The sequence below is a fragment of the Ambystoma mexicanum genome, chromosome 12, assembly GCF_040938575.1.
Source record: "Ambystoma mexicanum isolate Mex_15411 chromosome 12, UKY_AmexF1_1, whole genome shotgun sequence".
In the NCBI taxonomy this organism is placed as follows: domain Eukaryota; kingdom Metazoa; phylum Chordata; class Amphibia; order Caudata; family Ambystomatidae; genus Ambystoma; species Ambystoma mexicanum.
In genome coordinates this window covers 873,954,972-873,969,005 of record NC_090936.1, presented here as the reverse complement: position 1 = coordinate 873,969,005, position 14,034 = coordinate 873,954,972, and the positions used below count along the sequence as shown (strand labels likewise).

The window sequence follows — 14,034 nt, the reverse complement described above, 5'->3', positions numbered from 1 at the left end:
CACAAATACACTTCATCTGCTGCTGAGGCAAGAACCAAACTGGTTGTACTTTAGAAACATTCTGAAAACCCACCTATTCTCCTAAAACCCTGGTATGATCACCTGCTCTTGTCTCCTCGTTGTCCTGTCTTTTGTAAAGTCTTGCTGTGTTGATGTAGTGCCCTACTGTCTTCGGCCTTTGGCGCTCTATAAATAAATAAAGTTGAGGAAGAGGTTGTCGCAGTAGTCCAGTCTAAAGAGGACCTGCGCTCTGGAGACAATGAGTTTGAGGGGGAAAGTGAGAAAAGGGAGAAGGCCTCTGAGGAGGTGCAGCTGAAAATGCGCCTTCTTGGAAAGGCCTGCGATATGGGGAGAGAAGGAGAGAGAGGAGTTGAAGATGACACCAAGGTTTTTTGCCTGACAGGAGGGAGAGGAGAGGGGGCCCATGGAGGGCAGCCAGAGAGAAGGCAGGAAGGAGGGAGCAAGAGTTCCAATGAGAAGGATCTCCGTCTTACTGGCATTAAGGCAGAGATCGTTAGCAGCTCACCATGCCTGAATGGCAGTCCAACAGTCAGGAATGAGAGAGGAGGAAGTAGAGGGAAGCTTGAAAGAAAGCTGTGTGTCATCTGCATAACGCTGGAAGTGAGGAGAGAAGGGTGAGATCAAATGGGCTAGAAGGGCAAGGTAGATGTTGAAGAGCCACGGCAAAAGGATAGAGCCCTGAGGGATGCCGCAGGTGGAGAGTGTGATGGGGGAGAGAAAAGGGTCCAGTTGAACCCGGGAAGGTCGGTCAGAGAGGAAGTGGGTCAACCAGTCTAGTTCCAGGTCTAGGATGCCAAGGGTATCACATAGCTGATTATTAAGGGTGGCATGATTGACTGTACCAAAGGCAGAGGAAAGGTTAAGAAGGATGAGAACGGAAGGAGAGTTGAAATCGAGATTTGAGAGCAAGTCTTCAATTGTGTTCAAGAGTGGAGTTTCTGTGCCTCTGGCTTCTCTGGAGTCGGACTGGTGTTCGTGGAGACAACCAACAGATTCAGCTTGGTGGATCAACTGGGAGATTTACCAACTTCTCCAAGAGGTTTCCCAGGAAGGGGGTAATGGAGAAAGGGGGGTAGTTAGCTGGGCAGGAGGGTGCAGAAAAAGGCTTTTTGAGGGGGGTGCACAAGGGAGTGCTTGATGGGTAGAAGAAAGGGGCCAGTAGCAAAGAAGAGATTACAGAAATCAGCCACGGCTGGAGCAAGGGATGCAATGTTGTCCTTGATGGTTCTGGAAGAGCAGGGGAGCACCTGTTTGGAGGAGACTTTCATAGAGATGACTTGTCTAGCGATCCGTTCCTGTGGTATGGGCGAGAAAGAGGGGAGTAGGAAGGAAGAGGGGGGACAAGGGAGGCCTGAGAGCGGTTGACAGAGAAGAGAGGGGTGAAGAGAAGAGTGAGAACAGGATGTCCTGAGTTTTGGTTATGAAATGAGAGGCCAAAACAGTGCAGAGGGTCAGGCATGGAAGAGGAGAGGTGGATACTGCAGTAGGGTTGGCGAGTTCCTTGCAGATTTTGAACAGTTCAGCTATGATGTTAGTGGCCCCAGAGATGCAGGCTTGGATATAGGCCTTCTTCTTTGAGCAGATGGAGTGTCTGTATTGCCTTTGGAGCAGGTGGCAGGCCAGTCTTTCAGAAGATGTGCTCGAGGCCTGCCACTTCTGTTCAGCAACTCTGCACAGATGTCTTTTGGGCAGCTATAGGAATGAAGCAAAGTGATATAGACATCATCATTGTAACTAACCCCCCGTCAAGTCCCCAAGCCAATTGTAGAGCATAGGAGGATCATGCCGTTTCTAGCATAGAAATCTCACTCTTTTGGCAATCAGAAAAATAATATGCAGGAACCTACATTTCAGTGGATGCATTTTGTCTTGGCAACCTAAAAGCATCATATAGGGTCTATAGGGACAACTATGTCCAACATCAAAGAAAATTCTGAACAAATATCTGACCAGTTTTCAAGTAGCGCAGGGCATGCCCACAACATGTGTAGGTAATCTGCTTGCTTACGCTTGCATCTAGGGCAGCATGCATCGGCATCAGTGTCACATTTCTGTTGAGTTATGGGGTATAAAGGAACATATGCAGCACTCTAAATAGAGGCAATCTAAATTATGAATGCAATGACTTGTGAGGGAGAAGCTCTGCGCCATTCATCATCATAAAACTGAATACCTAGATGGCTTCCCTTTTAACACTGGATTTGTACATACAATTATTTCCATTCTTCTGAATCATAGTGTTAAATACTGGCACAAAATGATGACATGACAAGGCACAACAAGGCGTGCCAGACATTTGGCCCGAAAAGGCAGCCCTAACTGGCATGTATTGTAACATCGCAAGCAGTTTGTTATTTACTCGCACCTGAAAGTCTGCAGCCTCCACAAGCTTACCTGACGGGAATACATTTCCCAGTGCTAAAAATGCAGCACTGGACCATTTCCTCCAAATTCTTGGATCCAGCATGGGGGACAACTACTGTGGCAATATGGGATGTATCTTTTTTCACTTCAGTATCCTTTGCCATGATTTTATGCTGACATTTAAAGAGTCAAAACGAAAGGATTGTGGTATCCTTCCGATAGCACAGCCACCCTCAAGTCAATGGCACCAGCTGCTCTTGTCTCGTAGTTGCATGTGGGAATTATAATTAATTGTTGGCCCAATATGCCATGAAGCTGGTTTGAGCCACTAAATATTACAGCTCAAAGTCTGGAATTTGAATCCCACCTAACTCATATGTTTTTGTCATTGGTAAAATTCTCATGCGGGCCACCCCAAGTTGCCATATGTAATTTGAAACCACACTATTTATAAATTTGCAACACTCTTTGCCCAGTTTAATAGGTATATTCATGAAGCGGTTTAGCAGTTTGGCAGAGCAAACATCCTTGAAAGTGCTGTCATGCGCATAATTGATAAGGGAAGTCTAGCCCATCCGATTACTTTATAGTGAAGTAGGGTGAAATATGACCCAATGTTGTCTGCAGACAGAATGCTTGAATCCCTAGAAACAACAATCACCAAATAAATAATGGAACAGAGAGACCAACATAAGTTTAGCATATTCGTTGGGGGTTTAGTTTTCTCTGTTAAAGGGAGAATCTGTGATTTAGAAAAGTTAATAATTAGGCCAGAGAACTTCCCAAACTCCATAAAGCCAGACATTATTGGAGCTAAATTGACTTCCGGCTCCCTAATTTACAATAATATACCATCTGTTTATAGCGAAATGAGTTCTGGGGCAGACCTCAATCAGATTCATCGTAGACTATGTCAGGATCTCAACCTATATGTGAGCGGTTCGATTAAGAGGGAAAATACGAGAGGGGAGAGTAGGCACTCCTGCTTAGTACCCCTCTCCAATCAGAATGTCTGTGAAAGGGCATGCCCAATTTTAATGTGTATGGATTTATATAGAAGGTAGTTAGATTATCTCAACATTTACGCCAATGAAACAGTGATTCTCAAATTTATCAAATATATAATATCAATTTTATTTAATAAAATATATAAACTATAAAATAGCTTCAAAAGGTTTTTGTTGTGCCACTGTGCATGTAATATAAAACACACAATAAGAGACACAAAACTAATAGTGACAAATTATCCTTTCAGAAATAGGATGGTGTATAATAAATAAACACTATTGATTATGGAGAGCTAAAGAAGCTATTGCAATCTTTTTTGATGTCAACACCCTATAATTGGGTTCCAAACTTTTTTCCAGTAGAAATCTTAACTAGAAATTAGAACTCGACATGTTTCTGTTCTCTATACAATTTTTGGAAGATTCATCAGGAGGTACATCACATTAGTTGTGATTACAATAAAACAAACATTTGTTGAAACAGATTTTGATACATTTCCACAATAGAGAGTGTTCTATTCACTCTGTATGATGTACCTCTTGATAAAACACTGAATGAAAGAAGAATAAGATATAGTTGCTCAGATTCTTGGGAATACTCAAGTAGTATCATAACTAGAAAAGGTATATTAATTACCTGTTCTAGTCTGTGGAGAAGGACCTTATTAGATGGTGTCCTGATTGTAGCAGGAAGTATCATCTGTAGTCAAGACAACCTTGATAATTGGTTCTTGACCTATAATTTAAATAAAAAGGACTCAAGTATCTCGAGACCAAAAGACTATCCCTTGTTTGCACTTAGTAAACCTCTTAAAGTTTTAAAAAAATCATACCTTCTTAAGGTTATGCTTTAATTGAAAACAAAGTCAATTATGCGGCTATATCGCGGCAGTCTTTCCTTGGAGTTCACTAGTATAGTGATACATTCTGCTACTGTTTCGATATGGATCTCTAGATTATACAGAAAACTATCATTAGTAGATAGAGCCATATTTCCTTTCTCATGTATATTTATAGTTAGACATAGGCTTACCTAGATTTTGTCCGGTATCGTGAGTGGTAGGTGTTTCTACTTTGTTAATGCGGCACCTTTGGCTTACTAGAGTCTTTACGGTAAGTGTGCCCGATGTGGCTCAGTATGCATAATGCTTTTTTCTATGTCTCAAAAGTCTGAAAAATAAATTCAAACAAGGTTTAGTTAGATCTTCCGTCTGACTTATGTTATGCACTATATACAAGCATGAGTATGCCATAAGGCGTAAGCGGTAAAACGCTTGTGTGATTTTCTTACCTGGTTTTAATACTGCAGAGTAGAATTAATCAGTAATTTCTGCTTCAGCTAGGCTGCAGGACCGTGTTAGGATTGAAGAACTAGCCGTCTTTGGACTGGGAAAGCTCCTCTGTGGACGCCGAGGTGAATTACAGAAACCTGGTGCGCCATCTTGGATGGTTAAATCCCCAGCTGGTAGTCCTTTAATAATTTTTCGGTCTCTATCGACTCATATTGCTGATTTTCTCATTTTATAAAATGTTAATGACAAAATTGGGCCTATATTTACTGATGTAGATATAAATCTAAGATGAATTTGTTTTTAGGTGGCAATATTGATATAACGCTATATCTAACCCTACGTTGAAATGTTAATGGGCTCTAGGTTTAAACTGAGATTCTCTACCTTTGTGTTTAAAACATGGTTCAGGTGTTTTTTCCTTTGATTCTAGTTCAGATTTCTCTTTCAGATTTTTGTCAATCAAATTTTATGCCACTCGATGGCCTCATTGAGACCTTCCTTGTCCCTTCTAGTCAGGAATATACGTTTTTGTTCTTTTTCTAGCAAAAGTGTTGTCCTTGACTTTTATAGTCATGAGGATTGTCCACTTAAATTCATCACATCCGTGATTTTTGTCAACAAAATGTTTCACCATTGGTGCCAGTACAGTTTTGATTTTTATGCAACTTCTATGCTCAATAATACGATGATGATAGTTTTGCCTATACATTTGAGCTTACATGGACATGTGATCATGTAAATGACATATTCAGAGTTGCAATTCGAAAAATGTGTTGTCTCCACAGTTTTTCTAGTCCAATGTCTATCTGTTTGGATTTCGAGGTCAATTTGCAAACAGTACATTGTCCGCATGGGTAATGACTAGTGACTTGGTCCATCCCCCAGGTTCTTGTTAGACTTTCTGGTTCAGGTCTATGAATTTTCAATTTCCTACTTCTTACTCAGTTTCCTATAGTAGTGGATTTTTTATAAGCAAACAGTGGGCATTGGAGTTTTGCAGACGATTTCTCAAAATGTTTCCATTGTTTACAGGCAATTTTCGTTATAGTCAAACTAAGGTTGGTCAATGTGTTGATGCATACTATCCTCTTGTCTGGTGGTTTCATGATCTTGTCCTCCAGTAGTGCCTTCCGGTTATTATTAAAGGCCCTTTTTGAAGCTTTTTTTATTAGTTTTGTTCGGCATTCTCTTTGTTTTAGTTCATTTTTTAAGATCCTAGCTTCTTCCTCGTATGATTCTTTATTGCTACTGTTTCTTTTGAGCCGTAACAATTGCCTGTAGGGCAGGTTGTCTTTAAGATGTTTGACATGATGGCTCTGATAGTGCAGAAGAGAGTTCTTGTCTGTAATTTTCTGATAAGGTTTTACTAGCAATTGATCTTGTTTGTGTTAAATGGTAAGGTCTAGGAAGTCAATCTCCTCCTTTTTAATTGTCATGGTAAATTGAAGATGGCGGTTTTGTTGGTTCGGCCATGTAAGGAATTCAAATGCCTTTTCCTTGGTTCCTTTCCATATTATTATTATATCATCTATATGAGGAGCCCAAGAGGAGAGGTATTGCTCGAAAGGGTGGTTGGTGTAGATGTATTTCTTGAAAAAAATTCCACATATAGGTTTGCTAGGCTATGGGCCATAGTGGCCCCCATTGCTGTCCCTTCTGTTTGCTGCTAGAAACTCCCTTTGAATTACAAATAGTTCCTGGTTAGGGAGACCTCTATACACCAGAGTATAAAAGTCGTGGGGACTGGATCCTGGTCTGTGCTTGTTAGGAGAATTTCCTTTGTTGTTTCCAGGTTTTCACACTGAGGAATATTGGTGTAGAGGGATATAATATCTAGACCAATTAGGTATTCTGTTTCCACATCATACGGTAAATGTTCAAATCGTTTGATAACTTCTTTGGTATCCTTCAGATATGATTTCATGTTTACAACATAGCTCTTCAGGTAGTGATCCACACATTTTGAGAGCGGCTCTAGTATAGAATTAATCCCCGCTACGATCGGTCTTCCTGGCAGGTTATTCAGCGTTTTATGAATCTTAGGAAGACAATAAAACTTCAGAGTTGTAGGGTCAATATTGATCAGGAACTGGCATTCCTGTTTACACAGCCAGCCTCTGTCCCTAGCTTTATTTGCTTTCAGTTCGAACATAGCAAGCAGTTATTTTGTGGGGTCTCCAGCTAGTTTTTTTTATAGTACTTGGTGTTATTTAGCTGTGTTAGGCATTTGTTGATGTAACTACTTTTATCTAGTATTACGATGCCTCCCCCTTTATCTGCTATTTTTATAATGATGTTGTTTTTATAAAGAGAATTGAGGACTTCCATTTCGCTTTTACTGAGATTGTGAAACATAGGGTTATCTTCTTATCAAGTTTTTCACTTCTGTCAATACTCTTTTTTCAAAGATGACAGATTCTGATGAATGAGTATATATCGGGGGACAGAACGAAGATGGATTTTTTAGGGTTAGGGTTAGGGTTAGGGTTAGGGTTAGGGTTAGGCATATGTGGTGTAAGTGTGTTTGTGTCTACAGGGGTTTGGAACCTTACTTGTTTTCCTCTATCTATGCTGCCATCTTTTGTCAGGATTCAGTTCCATGTGTAGTGGAGGCCAGTGTTCAAGTATCTGCCATCTTGTGCAGATCACAATGCCCCTCTAGAGCCCTAATCTAATCTGAATTCTAATCTACTGTATTCTAATTCTAACCCTAGCAATCGTTCCTATTCTAAAATGATGGCATTCCCTATAATAGTCCTGAGCCCTAACCACAACCCACTACCTCTTCAAACGCCTTCCCCAAAACGATGCTAAATGTGATAGTTCATTGATATCGAAATGTTATCACATTGTATATGGTGCTCAAGTGAAGTACTATTATTGGTCTTCCACTGATTATCCATGCTTCTTGTGTCTTTGGCCCTCATTACAACTTTGCTGGTATCCTGGCAGTAATTCCACTAGGATACCGGCAAATGGTAATACTGTTACCGCTGCATTATGAGTGACGGTGGTAAATCCTCATTTCACGGAGTCGCATTGGACCGGCTATTTTTTTGCCGGTAAGGTGCATACATTACCTCCAGCTTTTAGCTGGAGGTAATTCATACACCTCACCGGCTAACTTGTAGTTGGCCGGTGCGGAAACATGCCGGTATATGGTAATACCAGCACGTTAATTCCGCACCAGCCAACTCCTGAGAGAATTTCTATCTGTATTTATTTTTCTACTTTATAAAAAATGGGGCATGAAGTAAACGAGGTACCCATTTACCAATTTATGTTAGCTAGTTAAAAGTTTGAGTTGCATCAGAGATCGACTTCTTTTACTACAATGTAATAATTTGCATGGATTATTATGCCTGCAGCATTCCGGTTCCAATAAAATATGGGTAAATCATATTTTGTACCTTATTTGTTTTAGAATCTCTTAAATGCAAGTGTTTTGCTCCTGCTTTTTTCTATTTGTCTTTTAATGACGTAAATGAAAGTAAGAGAAAATGTAAGCCACTGCCATATGTATTGCGTTCGTTAATGTGTGTTTCCTGTTATGCAGTCTTATGGTATTTTTCCCATCAATAAAGTTAAGCAAGAACTTAGGAGTATATCCAGCACTTATTAATTTGCCACTATGATTGACAGTCATAGAATGGTTGTCTGCAACCGTTTTGTGGTTGTGCTTGTGAAGTGGGCGCAGGTTCATTTATTCATCACATATTCTAAATGCAGGAAGACTAATTCTACCCTTCTTGTTGCCTTTCAGACTCGCCAGGAGTGGCAGAACGTGTTTGTGATAGCGGCCGTAGTACACTACAGCGGCGTCCTTTTCTACGGCATATTTGCTTCTGGTGAGAAGCAAGACTGGGCAGACCCAGAGAGCCTGAGCGAAGACACATGTGGAATCATCGAGGAAGATGAACTAGCCGAGGAGACTGAGCTGAACAGCGAGACCTATGTGAATCCAGGCAAGAAGCCATCCTATGGTGCCACAGCTCACTACAATGAGAAGAGCAAGAAAGGCTGGAGGCGGCAAAAGGGAGTAACCATGGACTTGGAGGAAGAGGGGCCTCATAGTTACGAAAATGGCAATTTTCAAAATAGAGACAACTATCAGGAGTGAATTGCTAGTTTGGTCAATAAAACGGAGTTGTATTCTTATTTAGGGCCCTATTTGTTGAAAGGTCAGTTGATGACACTATAGGTACTGTATTTCAGTTTAGTTGTTCATATTCGTACATTATTTAGGGAACACAATATGACTTGGTTTATTCAACATTCTCATTTGTAACTGATAAAATGAATGTGTTCCCATGCAATATTATTTGTAAGTGATTACCTAATTTACAATAAAACAATCATGTTTCCCTGTATTCGTTATTTTTAAATAATATCACCCACCATGGCCTGACTGCAGTTAATTGTTTGTCAAGTACGTGCTAAAGACTGATTAGGAAATCCATTTTGATTTGAACAGTTCCTCATAGAAGCCCCCTCCGACCAGCAACTAGAAATGATCATTCAGTGAAGTGAACCGCTCACTATGTGGTTTCTTTAACTCGCTCTAGCTGCCCCTTTCAGGGTTTATTATTCATTTAACAAATAGCTGAATTACTGATCTAGCAGTGGTTTTCCAGCTGTGCATGATGGCTGCATGTGTAGGTATGTATGTAGTAGGTAGGTATGTGTTAATGTATGTATGCACGCATGCAAGGCTTGTGTCTTTTGAAAGTGCCTCTGTGATTCAGAGTGCAAATAGTAGTATGTATGTTTTATTGATACTCATGTGAATGAGAGTGGTATATTCATGAGATAGAATGCATGTTGCCTGGGTGCCTGGTTGAACAGAGTGTATGTTTTATGGGTATGCTTGTGAATGAGATATTGTGCATGTGTACATATATGAATGTGACGTGAACAAGCGCTCAGGGAAGCGCGAAAAGCGTCGTTCAGGACACTGCCCTGGCGTCCTGTGTTGTTTTGCTGTGTGTTTTGCCTACTTTTTTTTTTTACCATTTATTAAACTCGTTTTTGCTTATTTGCTTCGAGTTTGTCACCTTTTTTCTGGGACTCTCAGACCTCATGCTTGGAGTGTGGTTCCTCTCCACCTTGTCTCACCGATATATGAATGTGTGTGTGTGTGTGTGTGTATCCATGTTGGGAGTGAAGCTGTGGTAGTGGGGGCCCCCACTGATGCAGTGATAGCAAGCAAGGACATGTTCTCTTACAGTGGCATACATTTTTACTGGCATTGTAATCAAAGCCAACATGATGATATGCTTATATATGAGGGTTTGTGTGGGCTACATTGCTGCAGTAAGCCTCAACATGTTTTCTTATTGTGGCATATAGTTTTTGCTGGAATTATAGGCTAAGCAAATAGGATGAGTTTTCTTACATAGGAGTTTCGGGGAGAGTGGTCCTGCCTGCTTTGCTGCAGGAATCATGGCCATATTTTCTTGCAATGAGCATAGCGCCTTTACTGCATTATGGGTGAATCCAACACGATGGGTGTTATTATGTGGGGAAAGGTGGGTACATTGGTGCAGCCAGTATGGCCATGTTGTCTGACTGTGGCATGACATTTTTACCAACACAACCAACATTTTGGGCAAAGCCAACATGAGTGTTCTTTTTACCAATTTTTCACAGAAAGTGTGCTGTAAAATGCAGCATTTGTACCCATTATTAAAACAAGCATTGAGTTTGGGCTTTTATGCACAAGGCAAAAATGTTGGCCTTGCCAATGCTTATTTTGCACACTTCAGTGACTTTGTTTATGCTTGTTTTCAACAGGATTACAGTGAAGGACACACAGAGTGCTTCTAAATCGAGTGGCTAAAGCGAGACCTGCTTTGGGCAATGTTATTACCCCAGTACCGTGTTTAGAAATCCAATGAAGTTACTAATTGTCAGAAGATTGCTTTGAACAAACATGCACAAGATTCACATCCATAAACAAGCATTGCCCAAAATGAGTATATATTGGTTGCGTTTAACAGGCGTGTTTCTGTTCGGGTGAGCATTGTGACAAATGAAATGAGGAGAGAACCCAGTTTACATTACTGAGTGGGGCTTCATGCTTGAATCACTGTAACAGACTTATTCCAAATATAACATTCTGTGGTCATTCTTGTGTTCCCAAAATGCTGTTTGCTTCAATGCAAATTGGCAAGTCTCCATTCGCCTGTAGGTTCCCCAGGCTGCACTTGATTCGGTTCCTTGAGGAGAAAGTGTGATGCTCAACCTGGGCCATGCCCACATCACTCTAACCATTCCCACCGCCTCGCCGCCACAGAGTTCATTTGGTCAATTCTCACTACTTCTTATTCTTAAAAGAGGTGAGTGATCTTTCCTTAGTTGAAATACATGACATCTAGCTAACCATAATGAAGTGGGATCGCAGTTTTAACTGATTTCTTTTTTGTGTGTCATAAGGAGTACTACAGTATGGTACTTGAAAATGTGGACACATATTTCCGAAATAAATGGCTTAGCTGGTGGTAGAGAGGAAGCCGCATTCCCTTAACTATTGCGATTACATTTCCTGCTGATGCATAAAATCTCCACTCACCGAGGTGAAAACGGGTTATTCTGTACTTGGAGATTCTAAATTGTTGCCAGTGCCAGTGACGGTTGTCGGTCCTTGAGCTGAACAAAAAGTAAGAGGCTCTTCACCAGCAGCCTCTGCTAATGGGGCCAGTGTTTTTTCGCTGGTATTTACTGACGTTTGAAGGAAGGTAAACAAAATGTCGCGGTCAAAACGCAATGCTCCCAAAACTCTGCAACAATTGTTAGATAGCTTATTCTTGTGTTTGAGTGCCCATTTTCGGAAACCTATCTAGCAGTATCCTTTATCCCCGAAATCCGACACAAATGCCTGTACATTTGAAAGGATCTAGTCCAGGGTCTGATGGCTATTGCATTGTGCTGTTTGATGGGAATTTAAACGGTGGCTACGAGAAAGCAATTCTTTAAATAGAATATAAGGAGTGTGACTACCCAGTGACAGAATATGTACCTGTCTCTCGATTACTGACACATTTCCACGGTGGTGGCGCGAGTTATGGTTGCTTAGCTTACCATAACTGGCAAATTTCAAGGGTTTTTCGGTTTTACTTGGAACCATAACGTCCCTTTGACAAAGTTTTTTCACTGAATTTCATAGGTTTTTAGTAGCGCAACTAAACCATAACGTCCCTTTAACAAAGTTTTTTCACTGAATTTCATAGGTTTTTAGTAGCGCAACTTAACCATAACGTCCCTTTAACAAAGTTTTGTTCATTGAATTTCGTAGGTTTTTAGTAGTGCAACTTAACAATAATGACTTTCACTTTATATACATATCATATGGAACTGACTGAATCTCTTCTACTGTACTTGATGTCCGCGAACTCATTTAATGTTCGCGGACATGTTCGAAGAACAGTACCACTACCTAAAAACTCTGGGGGGTATGTTTGATTGTTATATCATAACATAGGAACATTTAACAAATTCAAAAAAAAGCACACAAACACATTATATGTACTAATACATAAGAAATGTAACCCATATATACAACACACTAACCATTCATTTAAATGCACTATGTTCTAAAATGGAATATACCACAAGAAAATAAATTGGCTTCCAACATAATTACCTCACAAAAACGACAGAACTGAGAACAAGAGCAGACCCACTGAGTACATAGGACATATCTTACCTGAAATAGTAAGTGTACTTAATTTTATTCATATATTTATAAACTTTCTGTATTAGATAAAAAAAATATTATCTTTTTTTTTTTCTCTCACAGAAATGTCTAGTACCCTGGAATGGATAGAGGAACATTTCCCACGTGAAGAAATGTCACAAGATAGTGAAACTAATGGTAAACACTTTATAATATAAACCATTTAATTATTATTATTTTGTATACATTTAACATATATATATATTTTTTTGTACAGAGAATACCAAAATAGAAAATACTTCAGAAAAACCTGTTATGGATAACACTTTTCTCAGTATAGAAGAAAAAATTGATTTATTGTTGACTAATTTTAATAATTTGAAAACTTTTGTGGAAGATCATTTTAAACCAAAAACCTTGTACCATTGCCCCACATGTACTTGTCCCTCCTCACCATATCCCAGTCAATTATCCCCAAACCCTCTCCATAACCCAAAACGTTTTGATGAGACTTCCATCCCTTCTTCACCTAATAACAATCATGATGAAACCCCTAATTCTCCTTTTTTTGTTTCTGTTTCTGCCTCACCTTCTCTGTCATAAATTATTAATATATGTTAAATAAAATTTAATTTTTATATTGTGTTGTAAATAGTTTCGTTTTTTTTTAAAAAAAACAATGTAGGTGTCCGCGGACAGTGCAGGTGTTCTGAAATGTTCGTAAATAAACGAAAATGGAGGTGTCCTGAAGAACACTATACCTGTTCGTACTGTTCGCTAGCAAGATGAAACTATTCTAAGAACACACGCGGTGTCCTGAAATGTTCGTAAAAAAAAAATTAAAGTGTCCTAAAGAACACTATATCTGTCCGTAGTGTTCGCTAGCAAGTTGAACCTGTTCTAAGAACACACACGGTGTCCTGAATTGTTCCTAATTAAACGAAAATGGAGGTGTCTTAAAGAACACTATACCTGTCCGTACTGTTCGCTAGCAAGTTGAAAATGTTCTAAGAACACAATTGGTGTCCTGAAATGTTCATACATAAACGAAATTGAACGTGTCCTGAAGAACTCTATATCTGTCCTTACTGTTCGCTAGCAAATGTAAACTGTTCTAAGAACACACGCAGTGTCCTGAAATGTTCGTTTCACGTGTGACGCAATTTTAATTAGTTCAGGACCCGAACAGTGTCCGTAGAACATCAACGCACATGCGCTAGCCAATCTCCGTGCATTTGGTGTCCCGCGGACATGCGCTTTCTTCGCGGACTTGTTCGCGAACAGATCATATGATCGCGTGTTCTGAATGCGGACACTGTTCGGGTCCCCGAACAAATTAGAAGTACATTTTCAATTAATCCATAATATTCTTCAATAAAATCTCACCATGGCACAAGTCCCACATAGTAATCCTGAGTTTCTACATACGTTTTGAAACTTTTCAAACTTTTTCTTGTGTTCGATCTGTCCGCGGACAGCGCGCATGTCCGCGGACTGCGCACAAGCACCCCTATAAAGGACCATGCCCTAGAGTTTATTCTCATTGTGTTTCTGGCTATTCTTCAGAGCACAGCTATTTCTCCAGCAACTTGCTGATTACACCATCGAGATGGCATCCCTGGCTGCAGAACTGCCACCTGGTGCTGCACCTGCTTCAGCACCACCCCCACCCCCT

The 14,034-nt window shown here is 40.1% G+C and overlaps 1 protein-coding gene across 1 annotated transcript in view; it reads left to right on the top strand.

The window, feature by feature from the left end:
• Nucleotides 1-9,052, top strand: part of SLC17A8 (solute carrier family 17 member 8) — a 769,865-nt gene extending 760,813 nt beyond the window's left edge. The window contains exon 12 of the mRNA XM_069629352.1: nucleotides 8,448-9,052. Within this exon, the coding sequence (XP_069485453.1) occupies nucleotides 8,448-8,804 (357 nt within the window). The 3' untranslated portion in view covers nucleotides 8,805-9,052. The remainder of the gene's footprint in view (nucleotides 1-8,447) is intronic.
• The last annotated feature ends 4,982 nt before the right edge of the window (nucleotides 9,053-14,034 follow it).